Source organism: Larus michahellis, chromosome 7, assembly GCF_964199755.1.
Source record: "Larus michahellis chromosome 7, bLarMic1.1, whole genome shotgun sequence".
NCBI lineage: Eukaryota > Metazoa > Chordata > Aves > Charadriiformes > Laridae > Larus > Larus michahellis.
In genome coordinates, this window is record NC_133902.1 from 39906228 (window position 1) to 39933592 (window position 27365).

Consider the following 27365-nt stretch of genomic DNA (forward strand, 5'->3'; position numbering starts at 1 on the left):
GCTGTCTTGTAAGACTATAAAGTATCTGAGGAAGTCTGTCTGTATTTTCTGCAGATACAGGACTTCATCTTACAGGTCCAAGTCCAGGCCCAACAGGGCCAAAAAGTCCTAGTACAATACAAATGGCCCAATAAAAATCAGAATAGAAAACTCTTGATCACTAAAGGCTGATAATACTGAAAACACAGATAAGATACAGTTGCATCTTTCTTGTAAGCATTAGAACAGAGTTTCATCATGAAGCACCAAGAAGAGACAAAACTCTTAAGTTCATCTGCTTGTTAATTCTGCTTGTAAGTACAACTGCTAGTCTATTAAAAAAAACAACAAACAAACAAAACCAAACAAAAACCACACAGAAGACTGTTCCCAGCACACTGCTAAAGACTTAAGATCTCTTACAGCAGGGTCACACAAACAACAGTTTTGTAATCCGTTATCAACTGATAGGGAAAACCTCTTGAACAGGAGCAAGCCATTGGATGGAGAGAACCTCTAAAAGAAGATCTACTATGAGTAGAACCTGCGCCTTTATGTCGCTGTCCTTCCAGTGTTAACTGCCCTCAGTCATGCCTACTGCTAAATCAATCGCTTGTGTGAGCAAAGAACAGCAGAGCAGCGTTCAGGAAGGAGAAAACACCACCCAATGGCTCATGTATTGAGGGTGGTACGTGCTTGAATTAATTATAAAGTTTACAGTAATGGACAATAAGACAATATAGTTTCTTAAAAGCACTAATTCTAACTAGGCTTTAAATTTCAAAACATCTTTAAAGACTGTAGTAAAAGCTATAAACCTGTATAAAATGCAGAATATGTACTAAATGTATGAAACAAAGCATGGCACTAGATAAGACAGGATATTGTAAGAGTCTTTCTGAAGCTTCACCTGCTTTGTAAGAGCACATAAAGCAAATTCAAAGAAAGCTGCTGAAGGGACATGGGATTTTCACGGAATAAAAGCTAGTGTTAGGATAGAGCAGTCTTGAGAAAGTAAGCATGAAGAAAATTTTTCAGACAGAAATGAACCTATTAGAAGTTATAACCTGGTAACAGAAAAATCCATTTTTCCCTCCTTTGTGATTTGATTCATCAATGATTTCTCTACAGAAGCTAATATAGTGGTATCAGGCCACCCACACCTTTCACTGGTATCCAAATGTTGTCATAAAGCTTCTTCATGTCTGAAGAGCAGGACAGCTACTTTTATTACCCAAGACAGCTAAGGTTTTTACCCTTAGAAACACGTTTTAAAATTCTGGTATTATTTGCCAAAGACGATAGAGCAAATCTTCACTAAAATAAAGCCCATCTACATCCCAACCTTATGGTTTCTCTGGAAAAGGATGTTGGGAAAAACTAGTTCTAATCCAAGGTAGAATTTAGCTGAAAAGAACTTCTGAAAGGATTTTAAAGACTGCAGGCTTACATACATTCCTCTTAATCAAGAGAGACATAGTCATCATGATTTTGTGTTTCTAAAATTGCATGCACATGTCACAGGTGAGAAAAAAGAAACCTCACATTCTAGGTCTATAAATTAGACTGTAAAGTTATTAAAATTATTTTGCATATTGTAATAGCATCTAGAGACATCAAGTGCAATAAAAAGTCTAAAATAGTGGCTAAGACTCAATCTGGTATACTATTACAATTGTGAATCTAATTTTTATTCTGCATCACAAATCAAGGACAAAATGCAACCATCGTGTTTAATTTTTAGAAAAATCTCACAGACAAGAGCCAATCAGTAAATATCATTTTATACATTGTCTTAACATCATACTGAACTAGGGATCCCAGATTTGCCTGCAAAAGCTGGTTCCAGACACGCTGACAGTATGTACTGCTGAATATGGACCAGGATTTATACATATATTCTTAGTGCAAGGGGCTTTTCTCTAACTAATGAATGCAGAAACGATCCGGAAGTGTCATAGAATCCCAACCAACATTACCCAGTCATTGTCTAATGTGTTTTTGAAATATGTTCCGCACACATCAATGTAGTGAAAAAGGATGAGTCACTTTCACTGACTAAGACTTTGCAAACTGCTGGAGCATTAAATTCCTTTGATCTTGATAAGCTGGCTCATTCTCATTCTGCTCATTAGCCCTCCCTCTTTTCCCAGTTATGAGCCAGCCAATCTGTAGCCCTTTCTGCAAACTGACATATTTACCAAGTAAAATCTGTTACCATTGCTTTCTTGCTCTTACTGAAAAACACCCTGTTGCTTGTCAAGCTCTTCTTGTCTCGGGGAACCTCCTTCTCTCTTTTCTTTCATATGTGACACAGCCAACAAGCCATCTTCCCACCCTGATCAGCTCTTTATTAGCTCCTCTCTGTATTTCCCCAGTAACCACTAATTGTTAACCTGTGCATTCTGACCCCCCTCTCTGTTCTCTTATAATCCAGTAAGTCATGTTCTTGTTCCTCTCTCCTTTTTTTTTTTTTTGACTCCCACCTAATGAAGTTCTGTAATTAGTTCCCAAGTACCATTTTGCTGATGACTTGCAAAAATTGCCAAAGAATCTCAGAAAACAACCTGGTGTGCTCCTTTGAGCCATGTCTTCATAAGTACATTTCTTTAAGGGTTAACATGGGAATGTAAGTATCTACGTGATTTGAAAAATGTTTTAAATTGTAAGTATAAATTATCATTAATTTGCCAGAAAGTTATTTGGCAACTGTAATAGGGCTATTTGCTAATCTGTTCTATCTGAAAAATTAGCGTATGTGGAGTCTGCCACAAACAGGTATCCACATTTAGGCAGCAATTCAATTACAATACTGATAAGCAAAAAATATCTCGATGTTTTCACTCTACTCCTTTGATGGAAAAATACTGTACAGTCCAAAAAAAAAAAAATAAAAATCTTTTACCACTTTATTCTTTACCAATCAAAAATCACAGTTGCCATAGAAACTGTAAAAACTGAAGTCAGTCATGACATAACAGGATAATGGAAAATGTCTGCTGGGTTAGGTTTTCATGCTGGAAATGCTTCAGTGAATTTAACTAAGGAGTCAAGCAGGTCCCCAAATCTAACAAAGAATCTTACAACAACAGGTATGATTATTGTTTTTAATAATCCTATCAGATTCTGTAAAGCAAGAGTATTTATTACTCCTGCTCTACATATTGGCTACATTAACAGCAGACAGACCCTTCCCAGAACATTCAGTACAAGTCTCTGCTTAAGGGGACTGAATTTCTTTGATTACATGTCTGAGCTACCCTGGAGGGACTTTTGGTCAGTGTTCTCAGTATTCCTGAGACCCCTTTTTTGGTATTTTAAACTGAGGCAAATCACTTTAAAAATCAATATTGCCATTAGTTTCTGTCTCTTACATATGCTGTTCAGAAAAAGAATTATAATCTGAAGGCCTGTGCCCCTACCCAAGGTGGTCCAGCTCCATGCCAAACATTATTGCAGGTTCTTTCCCTGTGACATGAAACTCAGTAAAATAAAACTCTACTCTTGACTAACAAAGGCTACAAGAGCCTTTCACTCTTCATCTCGCAGAGCCAAAGCACAGACCAACTCCACACACTGGAGTTCTTCCTGCCTTTCACTGGAACCACTTGACACTTCGTAATTACTAACTGACAGGACGGGCTTACTGCAACCATTTGCCCTTTAAGCAGAGGCCATCCTACTGAAAAGAAAATAATCGTAATACACAGGAACATTCTTGGGCTGGCCTCACTGCAGGTGAGCAAACTGAGTAGCTTAACCATGAATAATATGAAAAGCAGCAATGTGAATGTGGAAGTATTCAGATCTTAAAAAAAAAAATTAATCTCAGAAGCCTTGAATTGAGTTTTATAGAGAAATTTAAGCAACTTCCTTTTGTTTTCAGCTAGTTTCCTTAAGTTACATTTTTCACTTTGTTGCTTTAATGTATTCTTTCAAATAATTACGTACACATATTTTGAATATAGAGCAAACAGGTACTGGTGTTCCCTATGCTTTCCTAGAATATTTCTTAAATATAAAACTCAGTTTTAACATGATTGCACCTAGCAGTTTCCAGACCCGTTGAACGACTTCACTGACAGCCCCACCCCCCTGCTTTGCTTATGGACTATATTTAATGGCAGGGGTAAGCATAGTTGGTCTGTAACATGCTTCAGCAATCCACAGAAGGTTAACTGACATAAACTAAAGAAATTTTCCAGTTGCACCTGAGATAAAGTTTGGGCCAGCATGAATTCACCTGTTAACTTCCCTAACCATGAATTTAGAAAAAAAGTTCTGATCTAAAACAAAGTGAAATGCTGACTCCAGTAAAATGACTAGCAAACAATCAATGAGCAAGAGTAAACTTTCTTCAAGGAACAAAGAAATGAGCACAAATCACCTCTCCTTAACATGAATGGCATGAATTAATTTGTTTCCTGCATATATCGTGCAGGCATCTGAGTAGAAAACAAGTGCCTGATTCACACAAATCCCTAAACCTTAGGGGGAGAGAGACAGATTAATTTCTTCAGTTACCGTGATTGGGAACCTAGTCAACAACACGTGTACAACCCTGTAGCTTCTCACTCTTCCATTCTGCAGCATTCTGTTACATTTAAAATATCATTCAACATTTCTGTATGCCATTACCACATTTACTGCACTTGTACGTATATATGTATACAAACACATATAAATGCTTTTTCAAATTACATATATATACACACAGATATATAGTTATGATTTTTTCAAGCTCCAAATATATGTACACAGGTGTACACACACACAGAACTTCATTTATTGAAAAAGGCACATTCATTTCCATGGATGCCATTGAGGAAACAAAAGCAACATAATGCTTCTGTAACCATTTGACTGATTTGGATATGCCTAACATTTATTTTTGAATAAAACATACTACTACAGGGAAAGAAATATAAAGATTAATGTAAAATGTTGAGTATTAATTATTAACAACAATCTTAATCTACATGCAGCTTATAAAATACTGTTATAATATTACATTCCACTATCACAAAGAATGACTGTGTACTGACAGGGATTACTGGAGCTCATGGCATAATAGAGGATTTTTCAGATTGCTGTTGTGTGTCTCAGCAGCCCTTTGGAGAAGCAACAAATCTGCACGTGTATTGATAAAGAAGAGTGAGAAGAATTTATATGAATCTTTTTAGATTTTCCTGAACAGCAGAGTAGCTGCAGGCACACGGTAGGAGCCCAGACTTCAGGGAACGTGCGTACACAATAAACACCTTACTGCATACAGTAGGCTGAGGAGGAGAGAATTTGACACTGATCTCAGACGAGGCCAGAGCAAACACATCTTACATATTCTAAAAGCCTGCTGTTATGTGTATAACATATGCTAGTAAGGACAGAGTTGTCTGCAACAGAAAGGCATGTTTTCATGTTTTGCCCTGTATTCAAACACTATGCAACCCAATCCTGCAACTTTCTCACACGAATAATCTTTATTTGCAAATATTCTCACGGATTTCCAGTTTACATCTTAAAGATTTTGGACTCTTACTAAATTTTTTTATTTGGGTTTTGCAGAAGTAGACAACAAATAGAAAATAACAACAACAGAGGACAGGAATCTGAAAACCACTACTACCGTAACTCATTCAAAAGAAATTAGTTCTGATAAAAAATATGCAATACTAGATCCTCAGAAAACCTTTAGTAAGTAGTAATCTGTGGCAGTAATCATGCCAATAAACCCATTCACCTCAGAAACATATAAAAGCATACTGCCAGAAAACAATGGATGCAAGTAAAATTGGGAAAATAAAACTGTTATATAGGAATTGCCAAATTTTCTTTGAGGTAGCAAACAAGAAAATACAAGTTCCTCAGCTAATTTACTTGAAATATTACATTTTCTTGCGCTACAGGTCTGATTCTTCACCACTCTATATAAACACCAATATAAAAAGAAGATGTGGCTTCTATTTTGACGCCACTAACTTGTAGAAGGTTCCACTACGGAGAGCCAAGCTCCTTAAATTCAATCTTTGTTGTTTATTTCTGTTTTATGAAACCACTCAAACTTGTTTATTTACTTTGTGATTTATAAAGTCTGCTGTCACTGCAGTCAGGGATGTTTTGGGTCGGTTGTTTTTTTTTTTCCACAAAAATCTTACAAAGTACTTACCTAGACAGCTGCATTAGAAAATTACTGCCATTGCCTACAGAAGCATGAGCAAATAGAATGGCTTTGTCAAGAATGAAACAATGAAAGTGGAAAAAAAAAAGGAAAAAACCTCAAAACCAAAAAACACATAAAAATGGAAAACAAATGAAAGCTAAGCACAATAAATGTATCTGCAACATGTCCTGAGCCTATTCAGTAGACAAAAGCACTGGCAGACTGCCAAGCAGAAGAAATTCCAGGCTGAAAATCCCATTGCTAAATTTGGAGAGTTCAAGAGCCAACAGCAAGAACCTCAAACACAATCCAAGCAGGGTAATGAGTTGGGGAGGGGACAGCTCACATCTACTTGTGTCTCAAATCATCACAGTCTTTGTTCTTCCCACTAGAACTCTAAATTCAGCAAGAAGGCTACAGAAAATCTGGGCTTTTCAAAACCACTCAGTACTGGCTGCTATCTGCACTTACAGAGGTGAAGCAGCAAAACTGAGAGTATCAAATCAGAACACAGGATGCACACACACATTTGACAGTGGAAATTGGCAAACAGATACCAGAGTTAGCAGAGACTTGAGCTAGTAAATTGATGAAGCAAAACACAGTTCCCTACAGACTTATTGGAACAGGCCCTAAAGCAGTCTCCTCAAGGTTTCACAGCACTGTACAAACTGCTTCTGGACACATACTTGCTGCTACCACTCTCTGCTTACCCATGTACTCGGTTCTGGAACAAGAACATGCAGTGCTACTTCAGGTCTCTTTCAATCTCTGATGCACGCAGCCATAAAACCACAGAATAATTCAGTTTGGAAAGGACTGCAGCAGGCCTTTGGTCCAACCTCCTGCTCGAAGCAAGGTCAGCTAGGATATCAGACCAGGCGGCTCACAGCTTTTGCCAGTCAGGTCTGTCTTGAGAACCTGCAATGACAGAGACTACACAGCCTCTCTAGGCAACCTGTTCCAGTGGCTGGCTGTCCTCATGGTGAAAAGTTTCTCCTTACATTCAGTCAGAATGTCTCTCATTTCAATCTACATTTATTGTCTCTCACCCTCCCATCACAGACCACTGGGAAGAGTCTGCCCACATTTTGTATAAGCTCCTTGTAGGTACTGCATGGTTGTTTCTATCAGCTCACCCCCACAGCCTTCCCCTTCTCCAGGATGAACAAGGTCAGGCCCTTCAGTCCCTCCTCCCAGGGCAAATGCTCCAGCCCCCTCATCATCTTGGTGACCTTCTGCTGAACTTGCTCCACTTTATCAAGGTCTTTCTTGCATTGAAGAGGCCAAACCTGGACAAAATATTCTAGGTACAGGCTAATGAGTGCTGATGTGCTGAGCTGAGGGAGATAGTCACTTCCCTCGCTCTGCTAGCTGGGTTCATGCAGCCCAGGAGGCTGTTGCCCTTCTTGGCTGCCAGGGCACGCTGCTGGCTCACCTTCACCTTGCTGCCTGTCTGCCAAGACCCTCAGTGCCTTTTCTGCAGAGCTGCTCCCCAGCCGGTCAGCTCCCAACCTGTATCCTTGCAAGGGGCTCTTCTGTTCCAGGTCCACAACTCTGCATGTGTATTTGCCAAATTTTCTGTGTCTCCTGTCAGCCCATTCCTCCAGCCTGCCTAATTCCTCTGAATGGCAGCTTTTCCCTGAAGGGCATCAACTATTCCCCTCAGTGTGATTCTCTGCAAACTTGATGCAAGTCACTCTGTCACTTCCTTCAGGTGATCGATTAAGACGTTAAGCAGGACAGGCTTCGGGACAGACTCCTGCGGTGCCCTCTCCAGGTAGAGTACAACCCTGTCAGCTGAACATCCAAGTCTGGAGCGTGCTTTTGAAAAGTCCAGTCAAATAAAATCTGTACAGAGGTGTCCTTTACCCAGTGGAGCTTTTTTTCCTTTTTTAGATAAGGAACTACACTAACTCTGTCACCAGCTGTAATTCACAAATAGCTCTAGCCTACCTTTATTGCATAGATGATAAAAAAAAAATTGAATGGAGACACCCTTCCAGCTGCTACATATGAATTGTCAGATAAAGTCCAGATCACTTATTGCTACTCATTTACACACATAGTTTATTACAGATATGAGGCTTTATGTAGATTCCACAAATTATGTGAGTTTAGTAACTGGTAATCTCAACCTGAGAAGTCAAAAGAAGAATACGGTGCAAGTTAACTATCTGTATTCAGCTGGTTGAGTGGGAACAAGAAAAGGATTTCTGTTCTTCAAGTGTCTCATGGAGATGGCAAATACGAATCTAGCATCTTCTCAAGGAATATTACACGTTTCTTCCTCTATTTACTCCTAGAATGAGTGGAAGAAAGGACTGAAGGCTTCATGGTTGCATTGGCTCAGGTGGCAGAACGAATGACCCGAGAGATCAGCTATTCTGTCACAGATTGTGCAGGCTACTCTCAACTCTGGACACGCAGGGTCAAGCAGAAGCACTGGCCTTCAAGCTTTGTTACTGTTGATTTTTCTCCTTCCCCCAAATCATCACCCAAAATGGAAGATGGTCTCCTATATATTTAAAACATTTCATACAATCTATATATAAATGATACAGTATAAAAATGGAGTTTTCTCTGAAAATCACTGACAAATTTTTGCATAAACAACAACTACCAGAGGAAACAGTTCTTTTTCAAAAAGACACTTCGTCACAGTGTCAACACTTAAATGTAATAAAACAGAAAAAATATTTCAAAATAAACGCAGACAGTCTACACTGGTTTTCTTCCAAATAAGATGAACCTTTCTTAGCTTGTATAAAAGTGAGTATCATGCCTTACACACCACTTTAGTACTTACGAGTAAAATGATTAGAAGTGGATGGATGGACATTACTTCCGCTGTCAGCACTTTCACTGCTAGAAATGTCATCATCAGATTCCCACACACAGGAACAAGGTGAAGTCCCATCAACTTCTTCAAACTTCCTCTTTAAAATCCCGCTCATCACTGCAATGCTGTCACATGCACCTGTAACGGGAACAGAGGCAATGAGGCACTGAAACACCTGCCTGCTGTCCAGGTCCTTCAAATTCATTTATCACGAAGGAGTTCACGTATCAATCAGATACTACTGCCTGTAGCTAAATGGCTTCTTACCAAGAGTTTTAAACAACATTTCCAGGAAGGAGTTAAAAATACTTATTATCATCAATATATTTCTCATCTCACTGACTTTCTTACAGGCAGTCTTTTCTTCTTATGACAGAAGGCAAATGCTATCTGTGTTCTACCACTGCAGACAAAATTCTATAGCCAATCTCATGCATAAAAATAATACAAATATTTTAGTTATGCAGCAAATTTGGGGCAAGTATCAAGTATATATAATCCAACAGAATTCAGTAGAAACGCACCTTTATACAACAAAATCTTACTTGGCACCAAGAAACATTACATGACAAAAGTTAGTGTTCACTAATAAATACAGTTCAGAAAGAAAACGTTCTCTCTTTTGATTTATTTTAAAGGTCTGACTTATGCAATACTCTACTATTAAATGTCTACATTCTCAATTAGATTTGAGAGCATGAGATACTTAGCATCTTTTCAGGCCAGCTCCTGCAAACATGGTTCTGGCTCATTTTGTCATTTTTATTTATGCAAAAGTTTCTTGCAGAGCTTTTGTGAAATCCAGATACAAGTACTGCCATACACGTGGACTATTTCCATTCACACAAGTAAAGTATCAAGGGACTGAATCTATCCTTATGAACTTGGCTTCCTAATAACACTGCCAAACAAAGCCAGAGTCAAGTTGAATGCTCCTTATTGTTTCCCTTTCATAGATAGCAGCTGATCTTCTTATCTGCTTTTATAGACTACCAAGCCAAAAAAGATCAAAATATTTTTAAAGCAATTCCTATACCATTTTAATGCATCCAATAGTCTGAAACAATTTTTTCTCTATCTTTAATTAAAAAAGATCTTAAAGTTTACTGTCACCATCATTACTGATTACATCCTACTGAAGACTGAAAATTAATTCTAAGATCTTAATTTAAAAGTTACAGATAATATCTACTCTCCGACTACACTAATCAGTGGAACGTTGCTGTAAATAGCTAGGGAAAAAAGGCTGCTGTTTGATGCTTTCAAGCGTATAGTATCAAAAATTCTTATTCCTCTGAATGCCACTTGCCTTCAGCTTGCTAAACTGCCAATTCAATTCATTTTATAACAAAGTTGTTTTCCTCCAGTAAGTTTCATTCTACCTATACAGATGTGTCTAATTTAGAGAAAAGATTTCAGTATAGATATGGAATCACGACATAATGCTAAGAACAGATGCTGCATAAGATGATCTTCAGCACCACGCTTGTTTGTATGCAGAGCATACTAAAAATTAAATAACGAATATATTTGGTTTTAATACTGTCGGTCACACAGACAGCTTTAAATGCATATGCCTGTCATGATGCTCTCAGCTTTCTTACTATTTATGAAAAAAATATTTTCGCGAAAGGGATTTCCTCAGGCTAAAGACATGACTTAAACAGAACGTGCTTAGATCTCAACCTTTGCCCTGTTGTCCAAAAATGAATTACTATAAACTGCAAAGAAAGCACTGTATTTTTATTCTGAGGGCAAGGAAAGGAGAATTTAGCATCCCTTTGTAATAACCTTTGCAAAAAAGGTAAGAAAGAGAAGAGCGTAAAACACACACACACTGAAAACCCACAATAATAGAGAGGGGGCAGACCCCCCCCAAAAAACATTCAGAAACAACTCCTCTGACCTGCCCCCCACGTTCTCGCTGAATCTCTTGCCAACCACCTTTTCCACTGTCTCCCGCAGTGCTTACAGCACTGAAATTGTGAAATCACCATTATTTCCATGGCAACAGCCTGCAATATCAAAACCACAGGATTATAGCTTGACTGCAGAAGAGGGTAAAGAAGCAGCTGGAGTGTGAGAAAGAAAATGCTTACACTCAAACATCTCAGTGAAGAGAGTGATAAATGGGCTGACAAAGAGTTTATTGTACAAATGAGACCTAGGTCAAATCCATGCCCGAGCCCATTGAAATTGTGGCTACAGAAGTTGTAAAGTTCCAGGTCCAAAGAACCTCAGTCATAACTGCACCGCAAGGCAAACCTAATAGCTGAAATCATCACTAGTGTGCAGACTGTCAGAGAGCCAGAACTAATTTCATAGCCTGAGATGATTTCCAGACAAAAGCCCGTTTGTCAGACGTTGTGTTCTGCAAGGACATCAAACAGCCACTGGATGACTAGCCTGCATCTTGCACATCAGTAAAGTTGTTGCAGATAGTGAGAGTCTCAATACCCAGAACTGTTTACAGCTAGTAGCAGAAACAAGTATTTTTCACATCAAAGGGGTTTAAATTTGCTTGCATTTAACATAGCCTACATTTGCACCAAGTGTCATGACCTGGTAGTGGCAGAGCCGTTTCATTAAGAAGATTTATGTAATGAACCATAACAAATGATTCCCAGGATCCTTGGAAGTGGCATACAGGTTAGCTCTACACCAACTAGCTGATCAAGGAAAGACTGGAGGTATGGGAACACTGCAGAACCTGAGTATCACCACAACACACAAAGAAGACGTAGCTATCCATTATATATATTTAGTATCACTGTTGCCCAATTTTGTTCTGAATCACTTTGAGGAACCTTATCAAGAAGGTTGTTTGACCAAGTAGTCGTGATAAAATTCAGGCATTGCCACTTGTATGAGATTTGTCAATTCTAGTCTCTGCTATCAAGTCTCCCCAGGAAAACGCTACACAGGGGAAAGGAGACACTTCCATTACTCAACAGCTTGGCTATCACAGAGATAGATTAAAGGGTATCTAAAACTGTTGGTACACACTGCGTACCAGCACGAGATCCCTTTAGAATAACATCTGTATAAACAGCTGCTGCTCCATAAGACAATATTCTTCAGAAAGAGGCACATCTGCACAGTAGCACATGAGGCATGTTCTATCTGATGCATTTAACCCACACCTTGTTTACATTGGCGTCCTATAGTACCTGAGTGAGATCCACATCTCCAGGATCTAGGAGTTGACAAGCATAGTGACACACAACCCAATACTGTTTATGAAAGTATTATTTTGCACTCTCTGTTGATGATATGATATATCCCTGTGGAAGACAGAGACCAATAGGAATAAGCAACAGTAAAACTTCTAACAACAAGGCCAAGAAGTTTGTGATATCTGTAAAGGTTCCTTAAGTCCAGAATCAATGAACCGGCACAGGGAACTCAAATCGAATTGTCATTCTTTTTCCTGCACCATAGCTGTGAACTGAATCAGTAATTTCAGATTTTGGGGAATCAAACTGAAGCAACTGCAGTCACAAAGAGATCAGAATCCAAACTCATCTGAACTGATGACTTTACAGGTTTAGGGGACAAGGCACCGAAGACATACAAGTCAAATTTTCAATACAGAGATGGAAAATAAAACTATAAATAAACCCCATATCTGATAACAGGAATCACAAGGGTAACGTAACTACACAGTGGTACAATTTTGCTAACACAAAAGTCACTTATGGCATGCAAGACAGTACATCATATAGGATGGGAATAACCTCAAACACACAGAAGTGCTACAGTAATATATATATATATATTTTCTTAAAAAAAATGAGCAAATGTGTGTATTCCTGCATAGAATCCAGTGCACAAAAGTCCATGACTGACCACAGGAACCAAACACGACATGACTACGAAAAACAAATGCACAGAGTGGTAAGTCAATATTCTTGGACTTCTAGTAAGACACCAGTGAGGTCCAGCCTCCAAAGCCAACCACTGAAAAACAACCACCCACTACAGTTAGAGATCTGCTACATCGAACTGTCAGTTTAGGTGAAAAAGGGAGAAAGTTGGCTTGAAAGGTTCAATTAGAAACAGACCTTTCAGGATGATTGTTAAGTAGCTGTCTAGTAGCTAAGATTGATTTGGAGTCAAGCTAAGATTGATTTGTGAATCCTGCTGATTCACACAACTGAGTAACAAGCAGTCACTGGACGCTTTCCTGTTTGTTGATGTATCCTTCACAACAAAAAGTCCTCGCGCAGCGGTGCGATACATCGTCCTCTGTCATGCTCCTCACCATGCTAACATGGCATTAATCCACAGCAAAGCAAAACGAAGTTGAAACAAAGGGAACAATATTAAAGCATGGAAGATCAGCCACACACATTGTTGTGAGGTCAAACACCAATTGCCTGACATAGTTAAGGATTCTTCAAGGAAATGGCAACTTGCCACAGCAGAAACGTATGATAGATGTGCACTGGGAGAAGGATATATCTTTCTTAAACACCCCCCATCCATTTTTCCTCTTTTCTTTCCTAGTTTTCCTCCATGCTGAAGAAACTACTCCCACAAAGAGATCATTTAACCAGTTCTATAGCTGCAGGTACGCTGACTGGCGAAGCAAGTCCTCCTCAAAGCTCCATGGCAACAGGCTTTGCCTTGCTACGATGCCAGATAACTGGCAGGCACTAAACATTTAAAAAGTTCAGAGGCAACATGTTATTACTAGAAGATAAAAATCCCCATGTAAATGTGAGAAATATATTTAAAACAGTCACAATACTACCTGGAATCTACAAAGTAAAATAACGTAAAAGTTTGGCTGGATTGATTTTCGCTTGTACCTGAAAAGGCTGGCAATTTTAGAAAACCATGGTAACAATCTCATTGCAGCAGTCCTTCAGAAAGCGGGTATCTCCAAATCCCAGTGAAAAGCTCAAAAAGAGCAATGTTAGAATTACTGAGTGGAGGGGCAAGGTGACAGCGCATCACCTGTGCTCCCAGGAGAAGCTTCTCCATAACACACTGCCAAACTTGCTCTACAAGACCTAACTTTAAGTTGCCATATCCTCAGTGTTTCACTGACAACCATGAACAGAAAAAAGTAAAACAAAAAAAATAATCTGCAAAATAAAAGCACCAGGACCACATTGGACAGGCACTACAGGGAGACATAAAAGCACTTCTCCTAACTTGTACTTCGGCTATTGCTTTGAAATGTTCTAAAAAATATGAATAAAACAGAAAACAAGCTGCAATATGGAAATAGAGAATCGACAAAATCTTTGTGCAGTGACAAAGAGAAAGCCAAAGATGTTTTCATCCTAGTCAAAATCTTCAAATAAATGACTGTTTTGCAAAATTCAGCATTATAATATAAATCACATGGGAAATTGAACAGGTATGGTACATACCTGTGAAGACACCAACATGAAGTATGTACCATATGCAGTAAACAAAACAGATATGAAACAATAAAATACAGGACCCTGCCTCAGATTATATATCCTCATGATTTAGAGCAAAGCCTACATCCTACATCCTCACTACAGGAATCAGTTATTGACTGAAGCTCAGGAAAAACAAGAGGAAAAAGCCCAAGAACATGCTGGCATTTGGGGGTGGAGGGGGAATCCAATTTATTGCTTCTTTCATTCGTTTATGAAACTTATTTTGTACTAATTCCTTCTTGAGAGCTGATCACATATCATGATAAAATCTACCTGGACAAAAATTCTTATCCGAGAATAAAAAAAAAACAACCCCAAAGTAAAAGGGCAGGCACCAAACAAAGACTTGACCTATGTGTCACACTGCATTGTGCCTTGTCTCAAATGTATCAACTGAAAGTAGGGAAAAATTTAGACAAAGTCAGTAGTAGCAAATCTCTGTTGCTTCCAAACCAAAAACGCTTCTATGCAAATGACTGCAAACTGAACAGGAGGATGCAGAAAACAGATGTTACACATAAAACATTACTGCAAAGTACTCATCACAAACAACTCCCACCCACTGGCCAGTCAGCATGTACTATAACATGCTAGGGAGACTTGGCAAATAATTTCACAGTTAAATCATGAATATTGATGCTCACAAGCAGGGATGTTTGGATTATTTGTTGTGATTAATATTCTTTTTGAATTCAGGTCTTATTCTTAGCTTGCAAACAAAGCTTGGTTTTTTTAAGGTCACGTTTCTTACCTGCTGAATAGATGTCAGCAGCAGCGATCATCATGAACTAATCAAGGTGTTTGCTTGGTTCCACATATTGCACTTGTTCCACATATTGCACTTAATTATTTTGCTCTCTGTGTAACTGACAGTTTTAAACGGGGGGAGGGGTGGGAATAGTCAAAACCAAAAGCATCTACAGTGACAACGTCACTCACACAAAGAATATCATTTGCTGGTAAAAATGACTATTCATGTAAAGGACTGCATTAATGCAGACAAAAATCCATTTGCATGAATGCTTGCAAACAGTGAACAACAGAGGTACATGAACATGAATCAAACAGCTGTTCAGAATTCAAATTAATGTTTGCAATACATGTTTTGCTGTATTTGGCAGCTCTAATCACAAGTACCAGTTGCCAGAGGTAGGCTCTGATAGTTTCACTACTATGATCTGTAAAAATTAAAAACACATAGCAAGATAATTCCACTGAAGAGACTGCTCTGTATAGGCACAGGGAATACCGTTAGTATAATCTTACTCATGAATTTGTGCTTACAGCAGTGGTCAAGTTACACAGACATAAACTAGGAAAAGTCTTTCTCTGGCCATTTATTTCAGTCTAGCTAAATCCATAGCACTACGTAAATCCTGCAGGATAAGGCTGCACTATTCAACCTGGGGAATCTGTTCTGGCATTGCAAGCCAAATCCTGCCACGTCTGCTCTTTGCAGGGTTTCTATACCATCACTCTACAGCACTCCTGATTTCACACTTGAGTATTAATCCACTAATCTTCTAGACTGCCTACACATTGTTGTACACGCCAACTAGCTCCACTGGCAACGAATTTAGAATGCAGAAAGGATGTTGGCATATGCACACCTCCTGTCTCTACGCACAGTAGAGATGCAGTGGTGGTAGATCTGGCTCCGGCTTAGGGACATCCTAAGGTCCTACATGCACCAAGCATGTAAATATTCCCCTTGCCATCATCCAAATAGAAAACTCCCACATACAGCAGCCGTGAAACAGCCTCCTGATCCCTGTGTTTAATTCCTAACTGTATCAACTTATGTCAACAGTTAAATGAAACGCTCATATAATTCAGCCAACAGAAGAAAATTTAGGCTAGTTCTCCTAAGTCTTCTCTCAGGATGCTTCCCAGAGAGCAAAATGAGATCAGTAAGAGGCAGCGATAATTCAGCCAGGCATCCAGGAACTTAGCGTTCGGGTCTCCAATGATGAAGGCACAACCTGGTAGAAGGGGATTCAGAAGCATTCAGTGAGAGGGCTTTCCTGTCAAGATGAGATTTGCCCACACAAGCTGTTTAGTTTGAGTTTGTGTTTCATTTATAATTGTCTAAGACTGCTGCAACAAGAGCTGCTCCTGCAAGAGTGAAAGATGAATAAACGACACTGAGTCCTAGAGGCAAACAGCAGATTCAGGAGAAAGTCATTCTGAACCTGCCTCACAAACTCAGGTTCGTAATGCCTAACCTCCATCTAAGCCATCTAGAACGCTTTTAGCTGGGCCTGTCATGGGAAGGACTGGGAAGTCCTTTCCAAAGTCTTCAGGTAACACTGCTGAAGACCTTATATTGGCCTCTTCTAGGATTTAAGCTTTGATGATGAAATTTCATCAACTAAAATCTCTTCATCCAAAATCTCTGTGGAAGATTTTCTCTTGCTTCTGCTTGAAGGAAAAAAAAAATAATAATAATAAAGTGCCATGTGTTTGGCATCTACTAAAGAAGTATCTGTGTCCCAGAAGAAATTTTTAAGTTTGTACGTAGGCTCCCAGAAAAGACTTACTACTTTTTAAACTGTATTGCAGGACTGCTTGCAGCAGAGCTCTGTCCAGGAGATGCCACAACTCTTCATAAAACTGAAATGTGAAATCAGAAAAATACTACCACCAGTCCTACTGACTTCTACAGATACACAGCCTTTTAAAGAAGAGTAATCATGCAAGTGATGGGAATAACTGGTCCATCTGCTACATGGAGACGGCACACATCCCTATTGTACCTCTTTGCAAAACGAGACCGAACATTTGGCTTGCTTAGCCCCTCCCCAGCAACTGGAGCGACATTCTGAGACTGGCAGTAAGTGTTTGCAGCATGATTTTGGCACAGCGGCTTTGGATTAATGATGCTCCCAGCTACAAGAATGGCAGTAGAGTCCAGCTCTGTAGTGGAGACTGGAAACGTCATCAACTTACAGACTTACAGCTGGAAATAAGTGGTCTTTAACATAAACTTTGCCCAGATTAGCCCAGGTAGTAATATTAATTGGCACACTGCAACCTGCCTTCATACTATTTCAGTACTGATCTTCCACACTGTTCTTTCAGGAACATCAATCTTGTGTATTGGCTGCAGAGGAACTGCACAACGTGTTAGGATATCTCGTGTATCTCAGTATGCTCCTGCCAAAGTACAGCATGGTCAAGACTGGTATATGCCAAAGGGGCCTTCACACCTCTACAGCCCCTATACATACTACTTAGCTCCCTGCTGCATGCTATTTAACACACAGCCTGGCTGCTCATTCACCATTGCCATCAAAGCCAGCAGAGAGAGCATGAATTCAATAGCCTCCCCGCTTCTACCCCATGATCTCTGCATCTTGACAGTGTTAGCCATTCTTCCTCTGATATTTGCAGTGTTTAACAGAGTTTCTCAAAAAACAAAACAAAAAAAACCCACCAAAAAAACCCACTAAATAAAACCTCCAACATCCCCAAAACCAGAACATCCGAACTCCAAGAAGTGCAATATGAACTTGCGACACAAAAACGTAGTGGAACGTACTTGCAAAAGTAACTCTGAACTAGATTTTCCTCTTTTATCTGAAAAGAGAGGAGCAAACTCTTCCAGCTTAATGGTTTACGTCTGGAGGGGTGTGTGCATGGGTCTGAGCAGGGGTCAGGGAGTGTACATGCAAATTTTACATAACAAAGGACCAAATCCTTCATAGCTTGCTCTTGCCATAATTATCGACAATAATGATACTACTTATATGTGACAAGATTAAAAATGTCCAATTTTAGATTAGACTTTAGAAACATGACAAATGGATGGGTTGGGGGGGGGGGTTGAGAGTGACAAACGTGGTAAAATAGTCTGTCTTCACATACATGGTCTGATATTAGCTGTATGGCACAGAACTCTCTTTCTTCAGGCATGAAAAAATAACACTGAAAATTGCTGGAAAAACCCAGCCTGGCAGAAGCCTCAGCTCATCTGCCTGCAACTTGTTATAAAAAACCAAACCAAACCAAAAAAGCAGTACTTTCTCCATATTGTCATCACTATCTTCCACAACCCAGACATAATGACAGGCAATGTACAACAAACTTTCTCATTACTATTTTCAGCAGATGAGAACTTCTGCTGCTATATCCAGAAATCAAAGGATTCATGTCAAATTGGCACAACTTCACTACTGCTGTAAAACACACGGATGCTACTTCCAGCAACTTATCACACCTTTACTTCATCAAATGATGTTTAGATTTACTTATTATCTCCACAGAATCTTAAACTACATACTATAGGAAAGGGTTTTTTTTTAAATTAAAGCAATCTGGGTTTGCTCATCTTAATACAAAACAAATTATTCTCAATTAGAAGGCCTGCTATGATTAAATTTTATTGTCCTCATAGAAGAGTTTCTGTAATCCATTTAATAATATGCCTTATTAATATGTTAATAGTCTCTTCTAGAGCGAAAGATACCGGGATCCTTTCCTCTTACTCATTTTAATTCATCAAAAACAAGTATTCAACTTTTACTTTTTATTACCTTTGGTACTTGTGTTGTCAGCTAAAAATAGATTTTAGTATTAATTTGTAGAGGATTTATTACTTATATGTGTAACAATACCTTGTAATATTTTAATGTTGCCTTTGAGACACTACAGAACAGGAAAAATGCCTCATTCAATAATGGAAAATTAATCAGTAATTTTGATCTATTCTACAACAAATCCCATATATACTAACAAAATAAAAGAATAAATAAGGTATATTTAGCTCACCAGGTAGCACTGAGGGAATGTTTGGCATTTGTTCCGTTTTCTGGGCATGAGCATGAAGCCATCCAATGCAAATGGGGATCAAAAAAAAATAGAACTGGTACTTTTTCATTTATACTGAATACCAGCTAACAACCAAAGAAGTTGTGACATGTGGAGGGAGTAAATAATAAAGAACTGGATTAAAAAAAAAAAAAAAAAGTAGTGGCTGCCCGTTCTTAATTGAAAAGAATTAATTCTTTAAAGGATGAAATTTCTTAGTAATGCTAAGTAATGTAATGCTATTTCTTGCTTACAAGTTCTTTAGTAATTTAGGGTTTGGCTTTTGTTTAAGGCAATTTAATATTTGACTTAAAATGGTTTATGTGATATTTCAATCACCTACACATACAACTGATAAGGAAACGTTCACTAAAGATTCTGCAATAAATAAAAGACATTCTTTTATTTACAAATTGCTAATTTAAAAAGGCAGGGCTTAACCATACCCTTCCTACCATTGACTTCACTGGGAAAAAGCCTGTATCCTCAAATATTACACAACACATACCCACACCACTACCATGAACTTTTTTTCCAACTTTCTACCTGCTTTCAGACTGTTTGGCTATCCTACCTCCCACTCGCATGCTCCCTTCTCAGTAGGGTTTGCAACCAAGGCTAACGAGCTTATCTCATTTCTACTGAGCTGGTGAGCGCTGGCAGCAGTTGATAGGGAATACTGGACAGAAAATGCAAATCTATAGTTCACATAGAATACCTGAATCATTAAGGAACTTTAAAACTAGTGACAACACAGTAGTTTTATTCAGTATCTTTCATGCTGTCATTTTTAAGCGGTAGATATTTTTAGCCACCAAAAGCCAAATCTATCTGCAGCAGTGGCGTTTCCAAGGAGACAGAATAATTTAAATACATGTGGAACTAGATCTCTGTTTTCATCAACTCCTCTCTGTTACTGGAGCTGCTTTGAGTCAGATTTCTCATTTGAGGCAGGAAAGAAAAGTGATTGGAATATACAGATTTGCGGTCGTAATTTAACAGTTGTGCTTATGCTTTCAGGTACATATCCATTCGCCACAAATAACAAATGTTAGGATGCAACTCATCTATTTTTCAGTCAGTATTATTTTCCAGTGTTCACATTCCAGTATTAAAAAAATATATAGTTTGTCATTTTTTTAGACTTTTTGTGAATCGCTGACATTTGCTGTAACATATTAATTTTTTTGATTGATTGTTTGTTTAGCAAACATATCAGGCTCCGTTCTCTGAAGAAACAGCTAGCAGATAAGGACACTGCTCCATATGCGTGCAGCTGGTAAGGTGTATAAATGAAGTGGACAGAGGACAAAGCTTCTTCCAGTCCTCTTTAGTACTCTGTAACAGAGTTTTGCTGACCTTGTCCGTTTTTTCTTTACTAACATCACTTTTTAATAATTTTTGGGCTGCTCTAAGGGCATTCACTCACAGTGAATACAACAAAAATGGATACACACATTTACTGATTTTAATCTCTGAAATCTGTTAAAACTAAATTCCAGTACCTTAGCTTTATGAATATATTTTATGATTATATACTCTCAAACCAAGCAGAAAGCTTCTAATCTTTTCCTTCATTTCAGTGCTATATAAATGCGCTGTGATAACTAAATAATCCCATTATTCTATTTTCAATGCAGTATAAAAATGAACAAACAAGTAATTAAAACTATTTGTTCACAAAATAACATTCCCAGTTTTTCTATCAATGGATTAATTTAGAATACAGCATTCAAAAGACATGGACAAATATCACAAGAATTAACAACTGTTTTATATCATTTTAATAAGGAACCTCTTCTGTAGAACATATATACTGATAATTGCTTATAGATTAGATATTTCTTAACAATATATTATAATTAACTTAAATAAATTCCAGAAAAAAGGTCACATTAGAAATATATAGTGGGGTTACTTACTATACTTAAAGGAGCTACTGCAGATACTCAAGAGATTAAATACACCAAATATATAGTTATCTAAAACAAATTACTTCCCACCATAGTGCTATTTCCATCACCAATGTGAAATAATGCAAACGTCTGATTGCTTTTAAAAAAAAAAAAAACAAACACACCTATAACATTGGCAACAATTTGTAACCACAGTTCATTTATTTCAATGATTTCTGCTTCAAAGGAGCAAAACAGGGTCCTGTACTATAACAATTACTTGCTACACATAAAACATAGAAATTAAATCAATAGAGAGCTGACACATTGAAATCCTTGCCCCAGTGAAGCCAATATCAAAATCTTTAATTCTTTCAGAGGGGGCCAGGACTTCAGCCTGTAGTCCTATATCCTCAAATAATGTGGCTTGATAAACAAATTTATTTTCTGTACCAAGCAAGTTGTTTGCTACTTGCCATCCCCAGTGACAGTGAACTACCACATGCTGATAACATGTAAACTCGGCAGAACAGGTTTCATACAAGCTATTTCAACAGTTTATTAAAACTGGTACGTAACTGCTGTATATACTACAAGATTTATGTCTTGTACACATAATTTAATTAAATGCATCATGTTTTTTCTTTATGACAAAGATAATTTTATGACCGAATTATAAACCACGTTCATCCCAAACCTAAAAATAATGCAAAAATCCACAAAAACCATTTAAGAGCTGCCCTGAGGAGCCATCCTTACTGTATGTTCAATACTACGTAAACCACAGTTTTAGAAGTCCTTTTCCTATCCAAACTCAAAGAAAACATTTTTAGATCTTCCAGCACTATTTTCCTGCTGGTAGCATACACTGTATTTTCAACAGCAAGTATTTCCATCACACGAAAAGCCTCTTTTCCTACAGCTTACTGAACAACTTCAGCATCAATGAGATGCAATGCCTATACTGTCACACGAGACTATTATCAGATAGCATCAGGCATGCCTACAATTTCACTGTCTATGGATCTCATATCGGTTGAAACCTGCTAGGCAGGAGAAATAATAACCCGACAGGCTGCTTCAAAGTCGTTAATGAGGAGGAAACAATAAGATGCTTGCACTTGCATTTTTTACACCCAAGAAACGTTGTGGCTAGGATCAAGAATAGCTATTCAGAACAGGAATTTTTTTTCACCCTTACCTGTAAATCGGGTTTCTGTTTCTGTGTTTCAGCTTCCGTCAGTGCAGACTGAAAGGTTTACTCCTCCTTTTTCCATCCATCAGAGAGCAGTCATCCAATAACTGAAGTCATCCTGGCATCCTCTGGAACATGCTCTCTCCCTTATTTCCCACTCCCCACCCCCATCTGCATGCTAGCAAAATGGGAAAACAGCAAGAAGAAAACAAAACAAAAAAGCACATCTAAAAAACAGCTTTAATGAGCTACTTAGTAATCAGTGAGGACGCTCTGTACTGGAAGGCAACGACAAAACGTAAAGACAAGAAAAAAATAAGTCTCTTTATTAATAACCTTCAGCTCCACTAGTGAATAGTAATTCTCCCTTTCAGCTCCTTTTTGTAAGGAAAAAACAAGCAATCAGCTGTAGGAACCTAGTTACTGCCTGTATACATTCTTTGTATGCTTTGTCTTGGCTATCCAGATCTTCAGTGAAGAGTGCTGCTGTGTACTTAAGAAATTTTGAGATCATCAAAATAACAGTGGTGCTTTTATAGAAAGCAAGAATCTGAAATCTCAATGTAAATTAGAATAATTCCGAGATCAATGCCAGTAATTTCCTAGTAAAGACATTTTCCTTCTGTTTGAGGCAGTATTTATAAAATACCTGAAAGAGAATAATTACTAAATACTTCTTCTTGAAGTTCTACCTATATAAAACTCTACCCATATTATCAGTGCACGTGCGTTTATTTTACTGTATTTATAATATAGTAGCCAAAATACAATGTGCTGCGTGAAATTTGTTCACACAAAACTTTCTATCTAGGTAAGAATTCAAATGCAAAAAAATGACTGGGTGAAAAATTTTTAATTCATGTGCCTCAAATATACTATTAAGTCTATTTGTAGCCTCTTAAATATAGTTAAAATGTTTTTCAAGATCAGGGAATTTTTATTTTCTATTCATCCATATAAATTATGTGCCAGCTCAGCTAAAGACATCATCAGATTTATTTTGTGACAGTTTAATTAAAGTCAAAATCAAAGTCAAGAATGAATCTTCAGTTTAGGTAAGGTAACGTTTACTCACACATCAAAGCATTTGTACTCCAGGATTTCCCCTTAAAAGGAAAATGTTACGCAGCAGAAGCCGGCAAATACCTTTGTGTTTACAAATTTCAATCTTCAGCTATGGCTTTCCAACAAAATTCACTGTGAATCCCTCTAAATAAGAGCATCTATCCTCTTCACTGAATTATTGATCTTTAACCACAACAAGACTATACCAATTAGCATACTTTCACTATAAAGTAACAGCTGTTTTAGCTTCTGAAAAAATTAGCTGTCAATCTTATCATAACGAACTGCCAGTGGATCCTCTGCATAACATTCAGATTCTGTCTTAACAAGTAAAGTAGGTGTCTTTTGAACAAATTACTCAGTTTAACATAAAGCGTCTTCTTAGATGCCTAGAAAAATGGAAATCCATTCCTGAAAGCATTAAAAAAACTAAAATAATTATTAGGTTTCAAATCCAGACAATCAATATAATTTTCTTTAGTGGGAAGGAACTCTAGGGAAACACAGGAAAATCTAAACAGACATTTTGCCCTTGTAAGCAACTGGCTGGAAGACACCTTGAACTTTATTTTCTTTTTTTTTCTGCGAAAAGAAATTTGCAGTTGAGCACCAAGGCTTCATCTCTCAACCAGCCTGCCTGCTGAGGGAGAGGCACGCACATACAGAGTTGTAGTCTCATAACTGGATTTAATAAAAAACTTTTCAATACAGATGCAAGGTGCAGCACTGTTCCAGCCCTGAAGCACTATTAGTATAAGTAATCACAGAGAAATGTGCAGTACAAACAAGTAAATCAGAATGCCTTGCAAAATCTACTATGAAAAAAAGGAGGTTATTAACAACAAAAAAAAACCCCAACACCTCTAAAATAGTCCCAGAATGAAGCAACTGTAATACAGTCGGTGTTTCTAAAAATAAAACACAAATAGCCTTGCTACGAAAAAATGATTATCATTAAGTAGGCTGATGTTCCAAGCGCTGCGCGCGCGAGCCTCCCCAGCGGAGTGGCGCCTGTGCCGTCTCCGCCGCCTACGCTTGCCCGTTTCCTCACAGTTCCACACGACAGTCAGACAGCCCTTGTGAAATTTGCCTGGCGTTGCGCGTCAAAAATCAAGCCAATTGACTCGATTAGTGCATTTTTAAATACGCAAAATTCACTTCTGCTAGTATGTCAGGGCGCTGGAAGTCGGCCTTGTGCCCGGGGAGCCAAATCCCCCCACCCCGCACCTAGGTGCGGGGTGGGGGGATTTGGCTCCCCGGGCACAAGGCCGACTTGGGTGAGGGGTAGGGGGGATTTGGCTGCCTGGACACAAGGCCAACTTCCAGCCAGAGCAGCTGGTGGCTACCAAAAGGCACGCGAGCAGCAGCCCCGCTGCGAGCCTGCCCACCCTTCGCCAAGACACAGCTTTTAAATTCAGCCTCTTGCCCATGGCCCCTTGCCCGAGCTACGCTAGCCGCAGCCGTGCCTGGACCTGGACAGGAACCCTCTTGACCCAGAGGGGCTCACCACAGACCTGTCTTCTCCACTACAGACTGACCACCAGGCCCTTGACTCAGCGTGGTAGCCATGCCCAGCCCTGACCCGCTCAGTACTGTTGGGCCACCCTCGGCTTCTGGCTCCTCTGCCCTTCCCAGGCCGCTGCCCGGGACGGCGCCTGAACCCGACCACCCCTTTCCAGAGCCAGCACCTGCAAAGTCTTAGCAATGCTTTCCGGCTCCAAAGTGCTATTATTGGACTAATTAATCATACATACACAGAGAAAGGGAAACTGGGTCTTTTTTGAATCCAGGTTTGTACCTGGTCCCTGCTGTGACTCAAGTGATTAGTGGGTGTGCTTATATTCGTTTGGCTATTTCAGCTTTTCTTTCTTTTTTTTTTTTTTTTAAACTTCTCTATACTTAATACTCCTACAACATGCACTTCAATTTTTTTCTCCAGAGCTCTTATATTGGACAAAATGAAGGCTTCATCAGGAAGCAGATTCCTGCAACGACTTTCTTCACTTCTCCTTTCCCTGATTATGTCCGTTGCTACTGAAATATTTGCTTCCATTTTCTCTGACTCTACAAAGAATGAAGCTGCTTTTGGCAAACCCTTTATGGAAGGATAATATGCTACAGAATCACGTTCTTCCTGAGAAAAGCTTCCAAGAAAAAAATTAGAAAGTGTATATAAATTACAACTCAGTAATCCACTCTGCCTTACCATAGAATGGTACTGATTGAGGAAATTAAAAGAACATAAGTAAATTGGAATCAGAAACAGTGAGGCTGACAGTGTCCGTTGACTAAATCCATACACCATGCCATCAGGGATGAAGGCAGTTCCTGACTTGGTTTGGTTCATTACAAACCGTTCATGGATTCCAGTTCAGGTTTCACTTGCAACTCACAGCTCTTTGTAACATCCAGGCTTATCAGTCAAGATTTTTTACTTCCCTCTCCAGAGTTAACAATAAGCTATGCTGGACACAAAGTTGAAAAGTGCTGCACAGACCCACTGGAGACAAGCAAAATGACACTCATATAGTACAAGTTATTTATGATGATGAAGCCATACACACTTCCACACTCAGGGATGATGGAAAAAAACATATACTGTTTATCTTAACACTTCAGACAACCCTGATTGTAAAGATCAACTGACACACTTTAGTAAATAATTAGAACCTCAAACAAATCTCTGGTATTTCATAACACACAGTGCTAAAACTAAACATGATCCTTCCCACAATATCTGCTTTCAGTCTCTTCCTTTAGCAGAGCTAATTGTTCCACTCCCCTCCCGTGGTAGGCTTTATCAGTAGTCCAGTTATCTTTCTCTTTAGGCCTTATGCGGTTTTTTTACCTTTTGTTTTGTTTTAAATAAAAAAATATTTGCAGCTGTTCTATTTTATCAGACTTTTCTCCTCTCTCACTCCTTTATTCTGTCCCATGTCTGGACCATACTTGCTTCTTTAGTGCACATACTTTTCCTTCCTAGAACCATGAAGGATTTACTTAATTAAGGACAGGGGAGTTAAAATTCTTTAAGGCTGTATCAATACTAAAAACTGTTTGCAACAGTGTTGAAGATCAAAGAGGATCCTTGATTTGTTAAGTTCAGCATTCAGTTTTCTGGTTTTGGCCTTTATTTCACATTTGGGCGGGGGGGTGGGAACCAAACCAAACAAAGTACATAGCGAGATGAGGATGAGAGCTTATCAATAACTGTAGTTGCTCACGGTTCACATGTATGTTCACTTCAAAGCTAGACCACTTTTTCTTTCTGCAATCTAATATACGACGTGCTGATTTCCCACCTGCTCTCATGTTCAGGATACGGGGTAGCAACTTCTGCACCTTTGCAGTGTCTTCTGAAATGCAAATCTTTGCAACTAGGAGCGAAGGAAAGGGGAATGATGGCCAGGGGGAAAAGGTACTTGTAGATTTACCTATCTCAAAGAACTCCAATTGCTGCTAAGTAACACCTCTCTTGCTCTGCGCTTGATCCACGCAGGCTTCCATATAGCGCGTGACCCCCTGCAGCTGCCTCAGGTGATGTAACTTTGTGGTAGTTGATCACATAGTCCTTCATTAGAAACCAGTTACTGTAGATCTCTTCTGTCAAGCGTGAGATCGGCTCTTACATACTGCTTAACAAAGACATAGGTGGAGCTTGGTATTTATTGAAAGCTACCGGCAGACATTTGAGACTGGTAACAGTTTATTCACAGGCTACTGACCACAGGATCAGGCATTTAAGAAAAACAGTGGCTACTGTCTGGCTCAGAGCAAAAGAGCTATCACTTCACCTATTAATTGCTGGAAGAGGTCAGATCTCCCACAGCATAATCACTGTCATGAAAGACAGTTACTAGGACGTCAGAACAAATTGCTCACGCGTCGTTTAGAAATAAAGATCTTATTCACCGTTCGTCTAGCAGGATCCAAGGAAGATACGTCACATTCCACACATTAGATCTACTACATCTCCTGAATGGAGAGAGACATTGTAACA

The 27365-nt window shown here is 38.8% G+C and overlaps 1 protein-coding gene across 6 annotated transcripts in view; it reads right to left on the reverse strand.

Annotated features, from left to right (window-relative positions):
• CSRNP3 (cysteine and serine rich nuclear protein 3) overlaps positions 1 to 27365 on the reverse strand; it is a 106988-nt gene that overhangs the window by 66065 nt on the left and 13558 nt on the right. For 3 of the 6 annotated variants that reach the window (XM_074593600.1, XM_074593594.1, XM_074593595.1), the window contains exon 2: positions 8949 to 9119. The exons of 1 other annotated variant lie outside the window; for it this stretch is intronic. In XM_074593600.1, coding sequence (XP_074449701.1) covers positions 8949 to 9096 — 148 coding nt within the window. In that variant the 5' untranslated portion in view covers positions 9097 to 9119. Of the gene's footprint in view, positions 1 to 8948; positions 9120 to 22306; positions 22450 to 27365 lie in introns of those variants that run through there. 2 more of the 6 variants (XM_074593593.1, XM_074593596.1) reach the window with 2 other exon arrangements.